The sequence below is a fragment of the Cherax quadricarinatus genome, chromosome 26, assembly GCF_038502225.1.
Source record: "Cherax quadricarinatus isolate ZL_2023a chromosome 26, ASM3850222v1, whole genome shotgun sequence".
NCBI classification, from domain to species: Eukaryota; Metazoa; Arthropoda; class Malacostraca; order Decapoda; family Parastacidae; genus Cherax; species Cherax quadricarinatus.
In genome coordinates, this window is record NC_091317.1 from 28949815 (window position 1) to 28969243 (window position 19429).

Genomic DNA, 19429 nt, shown 5'->3' on the forward strand with positions numbered 1-19429 from the left:
AATTTAAAAAAAACTAATGCAAAAACAGCTGTATGAAATCTTAAACATAGTGAGCACATTAATTAACCTCTACCAACTTGGCTTACGACAGACACTAACATGTGACCATTATTGGCTGTGCAGAAACAAGTCGATCATTCAACACAGTAGTTCCTCAGGGCACCCATGTGGCTCCTGGTGCCTCTTAAGATTTACTTGCAGATAACACAACTTTTTAAAAGTAGTTTCTGCTGTAGTTAACAACGCAGTTAATGACCAGAATGGTAATATATATACTTGGATAACAACTTAAAAACTTATACTCAATATTGACAAGAAGTTTCACCTGATGTTCGGGAAGAAATCTTCAAACATTAACGTGAACAGAAAGATAAACGATACATCCATTGAAGGACAAAACTAGCGAAAATCGCCAGGTATAAAACTTTACCGCAAACTCAATTGTAACACACACACACACACACACACACACACACACACACACACACACAAAATGCAAAGTCATGAAGATATGGGAAGGGCACAGAAGACCACAGACAGAGTATAGGCTAGGTGGCCAAAGACTGCAAACCTCACTCAAGGAGAAAGATCTTGGGGTGAGTATAACACCGAGCATGTCTCCGGAAGCACACATCAATCAGATAACTGCTGCAGCATATGGGCGCCTGGCAAACCTGAGAACAGCATTCCGATACCTTAGTAAGGAGTCATTCAAGACACTGTACACCGTGTATGTCAGGCCCATACTGGAGTATGCAGCACCTGTTTGGAACCCGCACTTGATAAAGCACGTCAAGAAACTAGAGAAAGTACAAAGGTTTGCAACAAGGTTAGTTCCAGAGCTAAGGGGAATGTCCTATGAAGAAAGATTAAGGGAAATCTGCCTGACGACACTGGAGGACAGGAGGGTCAGGGGAGACATGATAACGACATATAAAATACTGCGTGGAATAGACAAGGTGGACAAGGACAGGATGTTCCAGGGAGGGGACACAGAAACAAGAGCCCACAATTACAAGTTGAAGACACAAATGAGTGAGAGAGATAGTAGGAAGTATTTCTTCAATCATAGAGTTGTAAGGCAGTGGAATAGCCTAGAAAATGACGTAGTGGAGGCAGGAACCATACACAGTTTTAAGACGAGGTTTGATAAAGCTCATGGAGCGGGGAGAGAGAGGGCCTAGTAGCAACCGGTGAAGAGGCGGGGCCAGGAGCTAGGACTCGACCCCTGCAACCACAAATAGGTGAGTACAAATAGGTGAGTACACACACACACACACACACACACACACACACAAAATGCAAAGTCATGAAGATAGGGGAAGGGCACAGAAGACCACAGACAGAGTATAGGCTAGGTGGCCTAAGACTGCAAACCTCACTCAAGGAGAAAGATCTTGGGGTGAGTATAACACCGAGCATGTCTCCGGAAGCACACATCAATCAGATAACTGCTGCAGCATATGGGCGCCTGGCAAACCTGAGAACAGCATTCCGATACCTTAGTAAGGAATCGTTCAAGACACTGTACACCGTGTATGTCAGGCCCATACTGGAGTATGCAGCACCTGTTTGGAACCCGCACTTGATGAAGCACATCAAGAAACTAGAGAAAGTACAAAGGTTTGCAACAAGGTTAGTTCCAGAGCTAAGGGGAATGTCCTATGAAGAAAGATTAAGGGAAATCGGTCTGACGACACTGGAGGACAGGAGGGTCAGGGGAGACATGATAACGACATATAAAATACTGCGTGGAATAGAAAAGGTGGACAAAGACAGGATGTTCCAGGGAGGGGACACAGAAACAAGAGGCCACAATTGGAAGTTGAAGACACAAATGAGTCAGAGAGATATTAGGAAGTATTTCTTCAGTCATAGAGTTGTAAGGCAGTGGAATAGCCTAGAAAATGACGTAGTGGAGGCAGGAACCATACACAGTTTTAAGACGAGGTTTGATAAAGCTCATGGAGCGGGGAGAGAGAGGGCCCAGAAGCAACCGGTGAAGAGGCAGGGCCAGGAGCTAAGACTCGACCCCTGCAACCACAAATAGGTGAGCACAAATAGGTGAGTACACACACACACACACACACACACACACACACACACGCACACACACACACACACACACACACACACACACACACACACACACACACACACACATCTAGTAAGTCTCCAAGGAAATTCTCTAAATACCTCAAATAGCATTACTCTGCACTATTCTCCATCCTTTCCTAATTTATTGTATTTACACATGGGAATCAACAGCGCAAAATCATCTAAAATCTGTGATTACTAAATATAAATCTGCTATAAGAACGATCTTTCAGTCAGGTTCTTCTCCCTCCCTTCTTTATTCCTCGGTTTATGTTACTCATCATTCAGACTATCCACACTTACTACTGTCTACAACATGTATTTAAGGCTTCGAAATTGAGCAGTAACCAAAGACTCTTCTTGCTATACCAGGTGTTCGACACAACCAGGTGTTCGACACAACCAGGTGTTCGACACAACCAGGTGTTCGACACAACCAGGTGTTCGACACAACCAGGTGTTCGACACAACCAGGTGTTTGACATAACCAGGTGTTCGACACAACCAGGTGTTCGACACAACCAGGTGTTCGACACAACCAGGTGTTCGACACAACCAGGTGTTCGACACAACCAGGTGTTCGACACAACCAGGTGTTCGACACAACCAGGTGTTCGACACAACCAGGTGTTCGACACAACCAGGTGTTCGACACAACCAGGTGTTCGACACAACCAGGTGTTCGACACAACCAGGTGTTCGACACAACCAGGTGTTCGACACAACCAGGTGTTCGACACAACCAGGTGTTCGACACAACCAGGTGTTCGACACAACCAGGTGTTCGACATGACCAGGTGTTCGACACGACCAGGTGTTCGACACAACCAGGTGTTCGACACAACCAGGTGTTCGACACAACCAGGTGTTCGACACAACCAGGTGTTCGACACAACCAGGTGTTCGACACAACCAGGTGTTCGACACAACCAGGTGTTCGACACAACCAGGTGTTCGACACAACCAGGTGTTCGACACAACCAGGTGTTCGACATGACCAGGTGTTCGACACGACCAGGTGTTCGACACAACCAGGTGTTCGACACAACCAGGTGTTCGACACAACCAGGTGTTCGACACAACCAGGTGTTCGACACAACCAGGTGTTCGACATGACCAGGTGTTCGACACGACCAGGTGTTCGACACAACCAGGTGTTCGACACAACCAGGTGTTCGACACAACCAGGTGTTCGACACAACCAGGTGTTCGACACAACCAGGTGTTCGACACGACCAGGTGTTCGACACAACCAGGTGTTCGACACAACCAGGTGTTCGACACAACCAGGTGTTCGACACAACCAGGTGTTCGACACGACCAGGTGTTCGACACAACCAGGTGTTCGACACGACCAGGTGTTCGACACGACCAGGTGTTCAACACGACCCACTGAGGTTCTCCGTACACATAAAGGAACCACACATATGATAACTCTCCTTGAACATTGAGAAAGTGTTTTGTTTATCAGTTCCTTAGATAAACTGGTTAAAAACTCCACCTAAATCAGATCTGATGTAAATGTTTACGTAAAGTCAGCTGTGTGAACCTCACTGTTAATTACCAGTAATTAAGTTGCAATGAGATCCTCTCTGCAGACTGTGATTTAAAAAAAAAAAGTAAATACTTCAGAAAATTAACAAGTTGGAAAACGACGAACTTGTGCAACATTTGGGTGGAAGATTGAGACATTTATGCAACACATGGGAATATTTATTGAGGAAACTTGTCCAACCTTCGGACTAAGACCTACTTCGACTAGTGGATGGTACCACTATAACCCCGCCTCCTCCTGCTTCACCTCAACTTCAGCTAGTAGATGGTACCACTATAACCCCGCCTCCTCCTGCTTCACCTCAACTTCAGCTAGTAGATGGTACCACTATAACCCCGCCTCCTCCTGCTTCACCTCACCTTCAGCTAGTAGATGGTACCACTATAACCCCGCCTCCTCCTGCTTCACGTCACCTTCAGCTAGTAGATGGTACCACTATAACCCCGCCTCCTCCTGCTTCACCTCAACTTCAGCTAGTAGATGGTACCACTATAACCCCGCCTCCTCCTGCTTCACCTCACCTTCAGCTAGTAGATGGTACCACTATAACCCCGCCTCCTCCTGCTTCACCTCACCTTCAGCTAGTAGATGGTACCACTATAACCCCGCCTCCTCCTGCTTAACCTCAACTTCAGCTAGTAGATGGTACCACTATAACCCCGCCTCCGCCTGCTTCACCTCAACTTCAGCTAGTAGATGGTACCACTATAACCCCGCCTCCTCCTGCTTCACCTCAACTTCAGCTAGTAGATGGTACCACTATAACCCCGCCTCCGCCTGCTTCACCTCAACTTCAGCTAGTAGATGGTACCACTATAACCCCGCCTCCTCCTGCTTCACCTCAACTTCAGCTAGTAGATGGTACCACTATAACCCCGCCTCCGCCTGCTTCACCTCAACTTCAGCTAGTAGATGGTACCACTATAACCCCGCCTCCGCCTGCTTCACCTCAACTTCAGCTAGTAGATGGTACCACTATAACCCCGCCTCCTCCTGCTTCACCTCAACTTCAGCTAGTAGATGGTACCACTATAACCCCGCCTCCTCCTGCTTCACCTCAACTTCAGCTAGTAGATGGTACCACTATAACCCCGCCTCCGCCTGCTTCACCTCAACTTCAGCTAGTAGATGGTACCACTATAACCCCGCCTCCGCCTGCTTCACCTCAACTTCAGCTAGTAGATGGTACCACTATAACCCCGCCTCCGCCTGCTTCACCTCAACTTCAGCTAGTAGATGGTACCACTATAACCCCGCCTCTGCCTGCTTCACCTCAACTTCAGCTAGTAGATGGTACCACTATAACCCCGCCTCTGCCTGCTTCACCTCAACTTCAGCTAGTAGATGGTACCACTATAACCCCGCCTCCTCCTGCTTCACCTCAACTTCAGCTAGTAGATGGTACCACTATAACCCCGCCTCCGCCTGCTTCACCTCAACTTCAGCTAGTAGATGGTACCACTATAACCCCGCCTCCTCCTGCTTCACCTCAACTTCAGCTAGTAGATGGTACCACTATAACCCCGCCTCCGCCTGCTTCACCTCAACTTCAGCTAGTAGATGGTACCACTATAACCCCGCCTCTGCCTGCTTCACCTCAACTTCAGCTAGTAGATGGTACCACTATAACCCCGCCTCTGCCTGCTTCACCTCAACTTCAGCTAGTAAATGGTACCACTATAACCCCGCCTCCTCCTGCTTCACCTCAACTTCAGCTAGTAGATGGTACCACTATAACCCCGCCTCCGCCTGCTTCACCTCACCTCACTACAGTATATAAGCCACGTCTACCGCCCTGTGCTGTACTTTCTACAAGATTGATAGACTGAACACATCGACTCCAGGCTGAGGGACTGATTACCTCAAACTCCACCTCTCCTTACACCTTTCTGCTTTGTATTGGACTGATGAAGCCACTGTGTGGCGAAATGCTTCCCAAATAAAGATTCCCAAAATACTGGACAAATGTCTCATTCTTCAACATATACTGTGTTTATGTATAATTTTTTTTGTATGTTTCTCGAGACACAACCATTATTAGCGGTCACCGAGACGGGTGGCCATTAGTAGTGCGGTCGCCGTCGCCGTCGCCGCTACGCTGCCCAGGGAACCGCTGCTGCAGAAGGTTTCTCCTTGTGGAGGAGAAAATTGAAGAGAAAGAATACAAGAGAAATTCTGAGAGCGTCCCAGCAACACAAGTATTGTGGTAGAAAACAGAGTTTGAAACACCGTCAACGTGAACTCTAAATCTCGTTGTTCCAGACTGCTTGGTGGCGTCCCACGGTAACTGTTGCGTCCCTCCATGACTCACAGTGACTGGTGTGTCCCTCCATGACTCACAGTGGCTGGTGCGTCCCTCCATGACTCACAGTAATGGTACGTTCCTCCATGACTCACAGTGACTGGTGCGTCCCTCCATGACTCACAGTAACTGGTGCGTCCCTCCATGACTCACAGTGACTGGTGCGTCCCTCCATGACTCACAGAAATGGTACGTTCCTCCATGACTCACAGTGACTGGTGCGTCCCTCCATGACTCACAGAAATGGTACGTTCCTCCATGACTCACAGTAACTGGTGCGTCCCTCCATGACTCACAGTGACTGGTGCGTCCTTCCATGACTCACAGTGACTGGTGCGTCCCTCCATGACTCACAGTAGCTGGTGCGTCCCTCCATGACTCACAGTGACTAGTGCGTCCTTCCATGACTCACAGTGACTGGTGTGTCCCTCCATGACTCACAGTGACTGGTGCGTCCCTCCATGACTCACAGTAATGGTACGTTCCTCCGTGACTCACAGTAACTGGTGCGTCCCTCCATGACTCACAGTGACTGGTGCGTCCTTCCATGACTCACAGTAACTGGTGCGTCCCTTCATGACTCACAGTGACTGGTACGTCCCTCCGTGACTCACAGTAACTTGTGCGTCTCTCCATGACTCACAGTGACTGGTGCGCCCCTCTATAACTCACAATAACTGTTGCGTCCCTCCATGACTCACAGTGACTGGTGCGTCCCTCCATGACTCACAGTAATGGTACGTTCCTCCGTGACTCACAGTAACTGGTGCGTCCCTCCATGACTCACAGTGACTGGTGCGTCCCTCCATGACTCACAGTGATGGTGCGTGGCTCCATGACTCACGGTAATTGTTGCGTCCCTCAATGACTCACAGTGATGGTGCGTGGCTCCATGACTCACGGTAACTGTTGCGTCCCTCAATGACTCACAGTGACTGGAGCTTCCCTCCACGACTCACAGTGACTGGTGCGTCCCTCCATGACTCACTGTAACTGTTGCGTCCCTCCATGACTCACAGTGGCTGGTGCGTCCCTCCATGACTCACAGTGACTGGTGCGTCCCTCCATGACTCACGGTAACTTTTGCATCCTTCCATGACTCACAGTGGCTGGTGCGTCCCTCCATGACTCACAGTGACTGGTGCGTCCCTCCACGATTCACAATAATGGTACGTCCCTCTTTGACTCACAGTGACTGTTGCGTCGTTCCATGACTCACAGTAGTGGTGCGTCCTTCCATGACTCACAGTAACTGGTGTGTCCCTCCACGACTCACAGTAACTGGTGCATCCCTCCCTCCCTCCCAGTAATGGTACGTCCCTCCGTGACTCACAGTGGCTGGTGCGTCCCTCCTCGACTCACAGTAACTGGTGCGTCCCTCCATGACTCACAGTAACTGTTGCGTCCTTCCATGACTCACAGTGACTGGTGCGTCCCTCCATGACTCAGTAACTGGTGCGTCCCTCCATTACTCACAGTAACTGTTGCGTCATTTAATGACTCACAGTGACTGGTGCGTCCCTCCATGACTCACAGTAAGTGTTGCGTCCTTCCATGACTCACAGTAACTGGTGTGTCCCTCCACGACTCACAGTAACTAGTGTCTCTCCTCGACTCACAGTAACTGGTGCGTCCCTTCATGACTCACAGTAACTGGCGCGTCCTTCCTCGACTCACAGTAACTGGTGCTTCCCTCCACGACTCACAGTAAGTGGTGCGTCCCTCCACGACTCACATTAACTGGTGCGTCCCTTCCATAGCTCACAGTGACTTGTGCGTTTCTCCTTGACTCACAGTGACTGGTGTGTCCCTTCCATGACTCACAGTGACTGGTGCGTCCCTTCATGACTCACAGTGACTTGTGCGTCCCTCCATGACTCACAGTGACTAGTGTGTCCCTCCCTGACTCACAGTGACTGGTGCGTCCCTTCCATGACTCACAGTGACTGGTGCATCCCTCCATGACTCACAGTGACTGGTGTGTCCCTACCATGGCTCACAGTGACTGGTGCGTCCCTCCATGACTCACAGTGACTGGTGCGTCCCTCCATGACTCACTGTAACTGGTGCTTAATTCTATGACTCACAGTGACTGGCGCGTCCCTCCATGACTCACTGTAACTGGTGCTTAATTCTATGACTCACAGTGACTGGTGCGTCCCTCCATGACTCACAGTAACTGCTGCGTCCCTGCATGACACACAGTAATGTTGCGTCCCTCTGCGATTCTCAGTAACAGGTGGGGGTAGCCATGACACACAGTAACTGGTGCATCCTGTCACGACGTGAGTCGTGACAGTCTTGTTGCAAACCTTTGCACTTTCTCCAATGTCTTGACCTGCTAGACAGATGTAGGTTCCAAACTGGTGCTGCATACTTCAATATGCGCCTGACGTACATGGTGTAGCAGTTATCTGGTTGATGTGCGCTTAGGAGATATGCTCGGTATGATACTCACCCCAAGATCCTTTACCTTAAATAAAATTTGCAGCTTTTAACCACCTTAGACTGTACTCCGTTTACGGTCCTCTTTGACCTTCCCTAACTTCATGACTTTGCACTTCGTGGGGTTAAATTCCAGGAGCCAATTGCTGGACCAAGTGTGTGTAGGGGGAAGGGAGATGTTTGTGTATGTGTGTGTAATCACCTAATTGTACTCACCTATTTGTGGTTGCAGGGGTCGAGTTACAGTTCCTGGCCCCGCCTCTTCACTGGCAGCTACTGGGTCACTCACTCCCTACTCTGTGAGTTTTATCATACCTCCTCCTAAAGCTATGTATGGATCCTGCCTCCACCATCTTTCGTTCCAGACTATTCCACTTCCTGACAACTCTGTGACTGAGGAAATACTTCCTAACATCCCTTTGACTCATCTGAGTCTTCAACTACCAATTGTGACCTCTTGTTTCTGTGTCCCATCTCTGGAACATCCTGTCTTTGTCCACTTCGACAGTTCCTCGCAGTATTTTATATATCGTTAACATGTCTCCCCTGACCCTCCTGTCCTCCAGTTTCGTCAGGCCGATTTCCCTTAACCTTTCTTCGTAGGACAATCCCCGTAGCTCTGGGACTAGTCTTGTTGCAAACCTTTGCACTTTCTCTAATATCTTGACGTGCTTGACTAGGTGTGGATTCCAAACTGGTGCTGCATACTCCAGTATGGGCCTGATATATATGGTGTGTGTGTGTGTGTGTGCATGTACTCACCTAATTATGGTTGCAGGGGTCGAGACTCAGCTCCTGGCCCTGCCTCTTCACTGAGTGCTACTAGGTCTGCTCACTCTCCCTGCTCCATGAGCTTTATCATACCTCACCTTAAAACTATGTATGGTTCCCACCTCCACTACATCACTCGCTAGGCTATTCCACGGCCTGACTACTCTATAACTGAAGAAATACTTCCTAACATCCCTTTGACTCATCTGGGTCTTCAACTTCCAATTGTGACCTCTTGTTTCTGTGTCCCCTCTCTGGAACATCCTGTCTTTGTCCACCTTGTCTATTCCATGCATTATTTTGTATGTCGTTATCATGTCTCCCCTGACCCTCCTGTCCTCTAGTGTCATCAGGCCGATATCCCTTAACCTTTCTTCACAAGACATTCCCCTTAGCTCTGGAACTAGCCTTGTTGCAAATCTTTGCACTTTCTCTAATTTCTTGACGTGCTTGATCAAGTGTGGGTTCCAAACAGGTGCTACGTACTCGAGTATGTGCCTGACGTACACGGTGTACAGAGTCTTGATGATTCCTTACTAAGGTATCAGAACGCTGTTCTCAGGTTTGCCAGGCACCCGTATGCTGCAGCAATTGTCAGGTTGATGTGTTATTCTGGAGACATGCTCGGTGTTATACTCACTCCAAGATCTTTCTCTTTGAGTGAGGTTTGCAGTCTTTGGCCACCTAGCCTATACTCCGTCTGCGATCTTCTTTGTCCTTCTCCCATCTTCATGATTTTGCATTTGGCGGGGTTAAATTCGAGAAGCCAGTTGCTGGACCAGGTGTCCAGTCTGTCCAGGTCTCTTTGAAGTCCTGCCTGATCCTCACCTGATTTAATTCTCCATGACTCCATGTGTGTGTGTGTGTGTGTGTGTGTGTGTGTGTGTGTGTGTGTGTGTGTGTGTGTGTGTGTGTGTGTGTGTGTGTGTGTGTGTGTGTGTGTGTGTGTGTGTGTGTGTGTGTGTGTGTGTGTGTGTGTGTGTGTGTGTGTGTGTGTGGTGTGTGTGTGTGTGTGTGTGTGTTTGTGACTTGTCTATTAGTTTAGTGAACAAAAGCATCAGACATGGGAAGCTGAGTGTTCATCATTCAACTCTGAGATGAATGGTAATAATGGGTTGGTTGAATCATTAACCTAATTAGAGCAACATACACACGTCCAGTATGTGTACATGAGTGTGCAACATGTACACACAAGTACTTACCTATAAGCACGTGGAGTGTGAGATTGACAGGAGGCGTGCAGGAGTTCATACATGTGTACACGCCAGCGTGGGCCACCTTAGCTTGTGGGCGCGTGAGCGTCACTTTGGCTATGGGCAGACCTATAGGCGTGGGCGTGGTGGTAGAGGCCGGGGTGGAGGTGGTGAGCGCGGGCGTGGGCGTGGGCGTAAGGGCAGATAGCGTGGAAGGCGGCTGTGATGCTTCATAAGTGGTTGACGTGGACGGAGGTGCAGTGGAGGAAGTTGAAGAGTCTGGAGGTGGCGTTGACGAGGTAGCAGTTACCTGACCCTCCTCCACCTGTGTTCCATCCTGGAGCTGTGAACACCATACAACATAAGTGAAGTATTGTGGACATCCAGGTGAGAGACATACTACTAAAGAACTGAATTTAAAACCAAATTAGATCAATTACGTACTCTCCGTGGTGATCTACTGCCTCCAGTAGACAACTGAAAGAGGTCAGTTAATTTGCCAGGTATATACTGTCCCTCGAGAAACAATGTTCATATTTCTTAAATTTGACTCACCAAGATGGATACTCTCTCTCGCTTACTCTCACTCTCTCTCACTCTCTCTCACTCACTCTTTCTTCTTCACAGTTCTCTGCTACTGCTCTGCATACGTAATGAAATTAGCACAACAAATGTGGCCTAAGTAGCATCTGCTAATTTAATTAATGGGACTCCCTTCAGACGCTGCACGATCCAAGAAATGTATCCCCCCGTATCTCTTAAGTTCATCCCCCATGCTTCAGTATCCCCTGTATCCCTTAAGTTCAGCCCTCGTACCTCAGTGATCCCAGAAAGGTATCCCTGTGTCTCACAAGCCAAGCCTCCGGTATCTCAGTAATCCGAGGAAGGTATCCCTATAGATAGCAATAATGTTAGTAACAGTCATGTAACAATCATGTAAGTAACAATCATGTAAGTAACAATCATGTAAGTAACAATCATGTAAGTAACAATCATGTAAGTAACAATCATGTAAGTAACAATCATGTAAGTAACAATCATGTAAGTAACAATCATGTAAGTAACAATCATGTAAGTAACAATCATGTAAGTAACAATCAAGTAAGTAACAATCATGTAAGTAACAATCATGTAAGTAACAATCATGTAAGTAACAATCATGTAAGTAACAATCATGTAAGTAACAATCATGTAAGTAACAATCATGTAAGTAACAATCATGTAAGTAACAATCAAATAAGTAACAATCATGTAAGTAACAATCATGTAAGTAACAATCATGTAAGTAACAATCATGTAAGTAACAATCATGTAAGTAACAATCATGTAAGTAACAATCATGTAAGTAACAATCATGTAAGTAACAATCATGTAAGTAACAATCAAGTAAGTAACAATCATGTAAGTAACAATCATGTAAGTAACAATCATGTAAGTAACAATCATGTAAGTAACAATCATGTAAGTAACAATCAAGTAAGTAACAATCATGTAAGTAACAATCATGTAAGTAACAATCATGTAAGTAACAATCATGTAAGTAACAATCATGTAAGTAACAATCATGTAAGTAACAATCATGTAAGTAACAATCATGTAAGTAACAATCAAATAAGTAACAATCATGTAAGTAACAATCATGTAAGTAACAATCATGTAAGTAACAATCATGTAAGTAACAATCATGTAAGTAACAATCATGTAAGTAACAATCATGTAAGTAACAATCATGTAAGTAACAATCATGTAAGTAACAATCAAGTAAGTAACAATCATGTAAGTAACAATCATGTAAGTAACAATCATGTAAGTAACAATCATGTAAGTAACAATCATGTAAGTAACAATCATGTAAGTAACAATCATGTAAGTAACAATCATGTAAGTGACAATCATGTAATATTCATGTAACAATCACGTAAGATAAGATAAGAGATAAGATAAGATTTCGTTCGGATTTTTAACCCCTGAGGGTTAGCCACCCAGGATAACCCAAGAAAGTCAGTGCGTCATCGAGGACTGTCTAACTTATTTCCATTGTGGTCCTTAATCTTGTCCCCCAGGATGCCACCCACACCAGTCCACTAACACCCAGGTACCTATCTGCTGCTAGGTGAACAGGACAACAGGTGTAAGGAAACGTGTTGAAATGTTTCCACCCGCCGGGAATCGAGCCCGGGCCCTCCGTGTGTGAAGCGGGAGCTTTAACCACCAGGCCACCGGGCCAGTAAGTAGCAATCATGCAAGTAACAATCATGTAAGTAGCAATCATGCAGGTAAGAATCATGTAAGTAACAATCATGTAAGTAACAATCATGTAAGTAACAATTATGTAAGTAACAATCATGTATGTAACAATTATGTAAGTAACAATCATGTAAGTAACAATCATGTAAGTAACAATTATGTAAGTAACAATCATGTAAGTAACAATTATGTAAGTAACAATCATGTAAGTAACAATTATGTAAGTAACAATCATGTAAGTAACAATTATGTAAGTAACAATCATGTAAGTAACAATTATGTAAGTAACAATTATGTAAGTAACAATCATGTAAGTAACAATCATGTAAGTAACAATCATGTAAGTAACAATTATGTAAGTAACAATCATGTAAGTAACAATTATGTAAGTAACAATCATGTAAGTAACAATCATGTAAGTAACAATCATGTAAGTAACAATTATGTAAGTAACAATCATGTAAATAACAATCATGTAAGTAACAATCATGTAAGTAACAATCATGTAAGTAACAATCATGTAAGTAACAATCATGTAACAATCATGTAAGTAACAATCATGTAACAATCATGTAAGTAACAATCATGTAAGTAACAATCATGTAAGTAACAATCATGTAAGTAACAATTATTTAAGTAACAATCATGTAAGTAACAATCATGTAAGTAACAATCATGTAAGTAACAATCATGTAAGTAACAATCATGTAAGTAACAATCATGCAAGTAACAATTATTTAAGTAACAATCATGTAAGTAACAATCATGTAAGTAACAATCATGTAAGTAACAATTATGTAAGTAACAATCATGTAAGTAACAATTATGTAAGTAACAATCATGTAAGTAACAATCATGTAAGTAACAATCATGTAAGTAACAATTATGTAAGTAACAATCATGTAAATAACAATCATGTAAGTAACAATCATGTAAGTAACAATCATGTAAGTAACAATCATGTAAGTAACAATCATGTAACAATCATGTAAGTAACAATCATGTAACAATCATGTAAGTAACAATCATGTAAGTAACAATCATGTAAGTAACAATCATGTAAGTAACAATCATGTAAGTAACAATCATGTAAGTAACAATCATGTAAGTAACAATCATGTAAATAACAATCATGTAAGTAACAATCATGTAAGTAACAATCATGTAAGTAACAATCATGTAAGTAACAATCATGTAACAATCATGTAAGTAACAATCATGTAACAATCATGTAAGTAACAATCATGTAAGTAACAATCATGTAAGTAACAATCATGTAAGTAACAATCATGTAAGTAACAATCATGTAAGTAACAATCATGTAACAATCATGTAAGTAACAATCATGTAACAATCATGTAAGTAACAATCATGTAAGTAACAATCATGTAAGTAACAATCATGTAAGTAACAATCATGTAAGTGACAATCATGTAAGTAACAATCATGTAAGTAACAATCATGTAAGTAACAATCATGTAAGTAACAATCATGTAAGTAACAATCATGTAAGTAACAATCATGTAAGTAACAATCATGTAAGTAACAATCATGTAAGTAACAATCATGTAAGTAACAATCATGTAAGTAACAATCATGTAAGTGACAATCTTGTAAGTAACAATCATGTAAGTAACAATCATGTAAGTAACAATCATGTAAGTAACAATCATGTAAGTAACAATCATGTAAGTAACAATCATGTAAGTAACAATCATGTAAGTAACAATCATGTAAGTAACAATCATGTAAGTAACAATCATGTAAGTAACAATCATGTAAGTAACAATCATGTAAGTAACAATCATGTAAGTAACAATCATGTAACAATCATGTAAGTAACAATCATGTAACAATCATGTAAGTAACAATCATGTAAGTAACAATCATGTAAGTAACAATCATGTAAGTAACAATCATGTAAGTAACAATCATGTAAGTAACAATCATGTAAGTAACAATCATGTAAGTAACAATCATGTAAGTAACAATCATGTAAGTAACAATCATGTAAGTAACAATCATGTAAGTAACAATCATGTAAGTAACAATCATGTAAGTGACAATCTTGTAAGTAACAATCATGTAAGTAACAATCATGTAAGTAACAATCATGTAAGTGACAATCATGTAAGTAACAATCATGTAAGTGACAATCATGTAAGTAACAATCATGTAAGTAACAATCGTCGAAATTTCACTGAGAGAAGAAAAATTCCCTCAGGTATTCCGTGTCATTCATTATCTTCCTTCATTCCTTCATTCCTTCATTCCTTCATTCCTTCATACCTTCATTCCTTCATTCCTTCATTCCTTCATTCCTTCATTCCTTCATACCTTCATTCCTTCATTCCTTCATACCTTCATTCCTTCATTCCTTCATTCCTTCATACCTTCATTCCTTCATTCCTTCATTCCTTCATCCCTTCATTCCTTCATTCCTTCATTCCTTCATCCCTTCATTCCTTCATTCCTTCATTCCTTCATTCCTTCATTCCTTCATCCCTTCATTCCTTCATTCCTTCATTCCTTCATCCCTTCATTCCTTCATTCCTTCATTCCTTCATTCCTTCATTCCTTCATTCCTTCATTCCTTCATCCCTTCATTCCTTCATTCCTTCATTCCTTCATCCCTTCATTCCTTCATTCCTTCATCCCTTCATTCCTTCATTCCTTCATCCCTTCATTCCTTCATTCCTTCATCCCTTCATTCCTTCATTCCTTCATTCCTTCAACCCTTCATTCCTTCATTCCTTCATCCCTTCATTCCTTCATACCTTCATTCCTTCATTCCTTCATTCCTTCATTCTTGCACTAAAATGAAAGAATATTCACATTAGTTCAGTCTGAATCAATATTGCATCTAGCAGCTTAGTGATGGTACATTCGTCTCACAAGGGAAACGACCCGTGCTCAAGCCCCGGGCAAGGTGAGACACGTGCAGATCTTCTCACACCTGTTACCCCTTGTCCACCCAGCTGTCAGTGGACTCTAAGGAGTTAACCGACTGTTGTGGGTCGCATCCTGGGTGTGAGGACTTAAGCATCCCCCCATAATATAAATAACCCAAACTGCTTGGCTTTCCTGGATTTTCCTAGGTGAATATCTTGGGTTAATGGCAGGACAAAACTGTTGTCTACGTATTGTGGCAGTTTGTAATCGCCTCTGTATGTTGCAGTTTAACTCAGGGTTGTCATGGATTATTTTCAATAAACTGAACGATGTTGCAGTTACGGTGGTTCACTTATTGCGTTTAATGGCTATCCAGTTACAAGCGGGTCATTAAGGTCGCAAGAGGCTGTTTAAAGCTGCCCCAGGGTCATTACTGTCTCTAGGCTGCACCAGGGTCATTACTGTCTCTAGGCTGCACCAGGGTCATTACTGTCTCTAGGCTGCACCAGGGTCATTACTGTCTCTAGGCTGCACCAGGGTCATTACTGTCTCTAGGCTGCACCAGGGTCATTACTGTCTCTAGGCTGCACCAGGGTCATTACTGTCTCTAGGCTGCACCAGGGTCATTACTGTCTCTAGGCTGCACCAGGGTCATTACTGTCTCTAGGCTGCACCAGGGTCATTACTGTCTCTAGGCTGCACCAGGGTCATTACTCTCTCTAGGCTGCACCAGGGTCATTACTCTCTCTAGGCTGCAAAAGGGTCATTACTATCTCTAGGCTGCACCAGGGTCATTACTGTCTCTAGGCTGCAACAGGGTCATTACTATCTCTAGGCTGCACCAGGGTCAGTACTGTCTCTAGGCTGCACCAGGGTCATTACTGTCTCTAGGCTGCACCAGGGTCATTACTGTCTCTAGGCTGCACCAGGGTCATTACTGTCTCTAGGCTGCACCAGGGTCATTACTGTCTCTAGGCTGCACCAGGGTCATTACTGTCTCTAGGCTGCACCAGGGTCATTACTGTCTCTAGGCTGCACCAGGGTCATTACTGCCTCTAGGCTGCACCAGGGTCATTACTGTCTCTAGGCTGCACCAGGGTCATTACTGTCTCTAGGCTGCACCAGGGTCATTACTGTCTCTAGGCTGCACCAGGGTCATTACCGTCTCTCGCTGCACCAGGGTCATTACTGTCTCTAGGCTGCACCAGGGTCATTACTGTCTCTAGGCTGCCCCTGGGTCATTACTGTCTCTAGGCTGCACCAGGGTCATTACTGTCTCTAGGCTGCACCAGGGTCATTACTGTCTCTAGGCTGCCCCTGGGTCATTACTGTCTCTAGGCTGCACCAGGGTCATTACTGTCTCTAGGCTGCACCAGGGTCATTACTGTCTCTAGGCTGCACCAGGGTCATTACCGTCTCTAGGCTGCACCAGGGTCATTATTGTCTCTAGGCTGCACCAGGGTCATTACTGTCTCTAGGCTGCACCAGGGTCATTACTGTCTCTAGGCTGCCCCTGGGTCATTACTGTCTCTAGGCTGCACCAGGGTCATTACTGTCTCTAGGCTGCACCAGGGTCATTACTGTCTCTAGGCTGCACCAGGGTCATTACTGTCTCTAGGCTGCACCAGGGCCATTACCGTCTCTCGCTGCACCAGGGTCATTACTGTCTCTAGGCTGCACCAGGGTCATTACTGTCTCTAGGCTGCCCCTGGGTCATTACTGTCTCTAGGCTGCACCAGGGTCATTACTGTCTCTAGGCTGCACCAGGGTCATTACTGTCTCTAGGCTGCACCAGGGTCATTACTGTCTCTAGGCTGCCCCTGGGTCATTACTGTCTCTAGGCTGTACCAGGGTCATTACTGTCTCTAGGCTGCACCAGGGTCATTACTGTCTCTAGGCTGCACCAGGGTCATTACTGTCTCTAGGCTGCCCCTGGGTCATTACTGTCTCTAGGCTGCACCAGGGTCATTACTGTCTCTAGGCTGCACCAGGGTCATTACTGCCTCTAGGCTGCACCAGGGTCATTACTGTCTCTAGGCTGCACCAGAGTCATTACTGTCTCTAGGCTGCACCAGGGTCATTACTGCCTCTAGGCTGCACCAGGGTCATTACTGCCTCTAGGCTGCACCAGGGTCATTACTGTCTCTAGGCTGCACCAGGGTCATTACTGTCTCTAGGCTGCCCCTGGGTCATTACTGTCTCTAGGCTGCACCAGGGTCATTACTGTCTCTAATCTGCACCAGGGTCATTACTGCCTCTAGGCTGCACCAGGGTCATTACTGTCTCTAGGCTGCACCAGGGACATTACTGTCTCTAGGCTGCACCAGGGTCATTACTGTCTCTAGGCTGCACCAGGGTCATTACTGTCTCTAGGCTGCCCCTGGGTCATTACTGTCTCTAGGCTGCACCAGGGTCATTACCGTCTCTAGGCTGCACCAGGGTCATTACTGTCTCTAGGCTGCACCAGGGTCATTACTGTCTCTAGGCTGCCCCTGGGTCATTACTGTCTCTAGGCTGCACCAGGGTCATTACTGTCTCTAGGCTGCACCAGGGTCATTACTGCCTCTAGGCTGCACCAGGGTCATTACTGTCTCTAGGCTGCACCAGGGTCATTACTGTCTCTAGGCTGCCCCTGGGTCATTACTGTCTCTAGGCTGCACCAGGGTCATTACTGTCTCTAGGCTGCACCAGGGTCATTACTGTCTCTAGGCTGCACCAGGGTCATTACTGTCTCTAGGCTGCCCCTGGGTCATTACTGTCTCTAGGCTGCACCAGGGTCATTACTGTCTCTAGGCTGCACCAGGGTCATTACTGCCTCTAGGCTGCACCAGGGTCATTACTGTCTCTAGGCTGCACCAGGGTCATTACTGTCTCTAGGCTGCACCAGGGTCATTACTGCCTCTACGCTGCACCAGGGTCATTACTGCCTCTAGGCTGCACCAGGGTCATTACTGTCTCTAGGCTGCACCAGGGTCATTACTGTCTCTAGGCTGCCCCTGGGTCATTACTGTCTCTAGGCTGCACCAGGGTCATTACTGTCTCTAGGCTGCACCAGGGTCATTACTGCCTCTAGGCTGCACCAGGGTCATTACTGTCTCTAGCCTGCACCAGGGTCATTACTGTCTCTAGGCTGCACCAGGGTCATTACTGTCTCTAGGCTGCACCAGGGTCATTACTGTCTCTAGGCTGCCCCTGGTTCATTACTGTCTCTAGGCTGCACCAGGGTCATTACTGTCTCTAGGCTGCACCAGGGTCATTACTGTCTCTAGGCTGCACCAGGGTCATTACTGTCTCTAGGCTGCCCCTGGGTCATTACTGTCTCTAGGCTGCACCAGGGTCATTACTGTCTCTAGGCTGCACCAGGGTCATTACTGTCTCTAGGCTGCACCTGGGTCATTACTGTCTCTAGGCTGCACCAGGGTCTTTACTGTCTCTAGGCTGCCCCTGGGTCATTACTGTCTCTAGGCTGCACCAGGGTCATTACTGTCTCTAGGCTGCACCAGGGTCATTACTGTCTCTAGGCTGCACCAGGGTCATTACTGTCTCTAGGCTGCACCAGGGCCATTACCGCCTCTCGCTGCACCAGGGTCATTACTGTCTCTAGGCTGCACCAGGGTCATTACTGTCTCTAGGCTGCCCCTGGGTCATTACTGTCTCTAGGCTGCACCAGGGTCATTACTGTCTCTAGGCTGCACCAGGGTCATTACTGTCTCTAGGCTGCACCAGGGTCATTACTGTCTCTAGGCTGCACCAGGGTCATTACTGTCTCTAGGCTGCACCAGGGTCATTACTGTCTCTAGGCTGCACCAGGGTCATTACTGTCTCTAGGCTGCACCAGGGTCATTACTGTCTCTAGGCTGCCCCTGGGTCATTACTGTCTCTAGGCTGCACCAGGGTCATTACTGTCTCTAGGCTGCACCAGGGTCA

General features: G+C 45.7%; 1 protein-coding gene across 1 annotated transcript in view; it reads right to left on the reverse strand.

Annotated features, from left to right (window-relative positions):
- LOC138853247 (integumentary mucin C.1-like) overlaps positions 1-19429 on the reverse strand; it is a 61763-nt gene that overhangs the window by 35203 nt on the left and 7131 nt on the right. The window contains exons 3-4 of the mRNA XM_070088959.1: positions 10975-11005; positions 10373-10706 (exon numbers count right to left, since the gene is read on the reverse strand). Coding sequence (XP_069945060.1) covers positions 10373-10706; positions 10975-11005 — 365 coding nt within the window. The remainder of the gene's footprint in view (positions 1-10372; positions 10707-10974; positions 11006-19429) is intronic.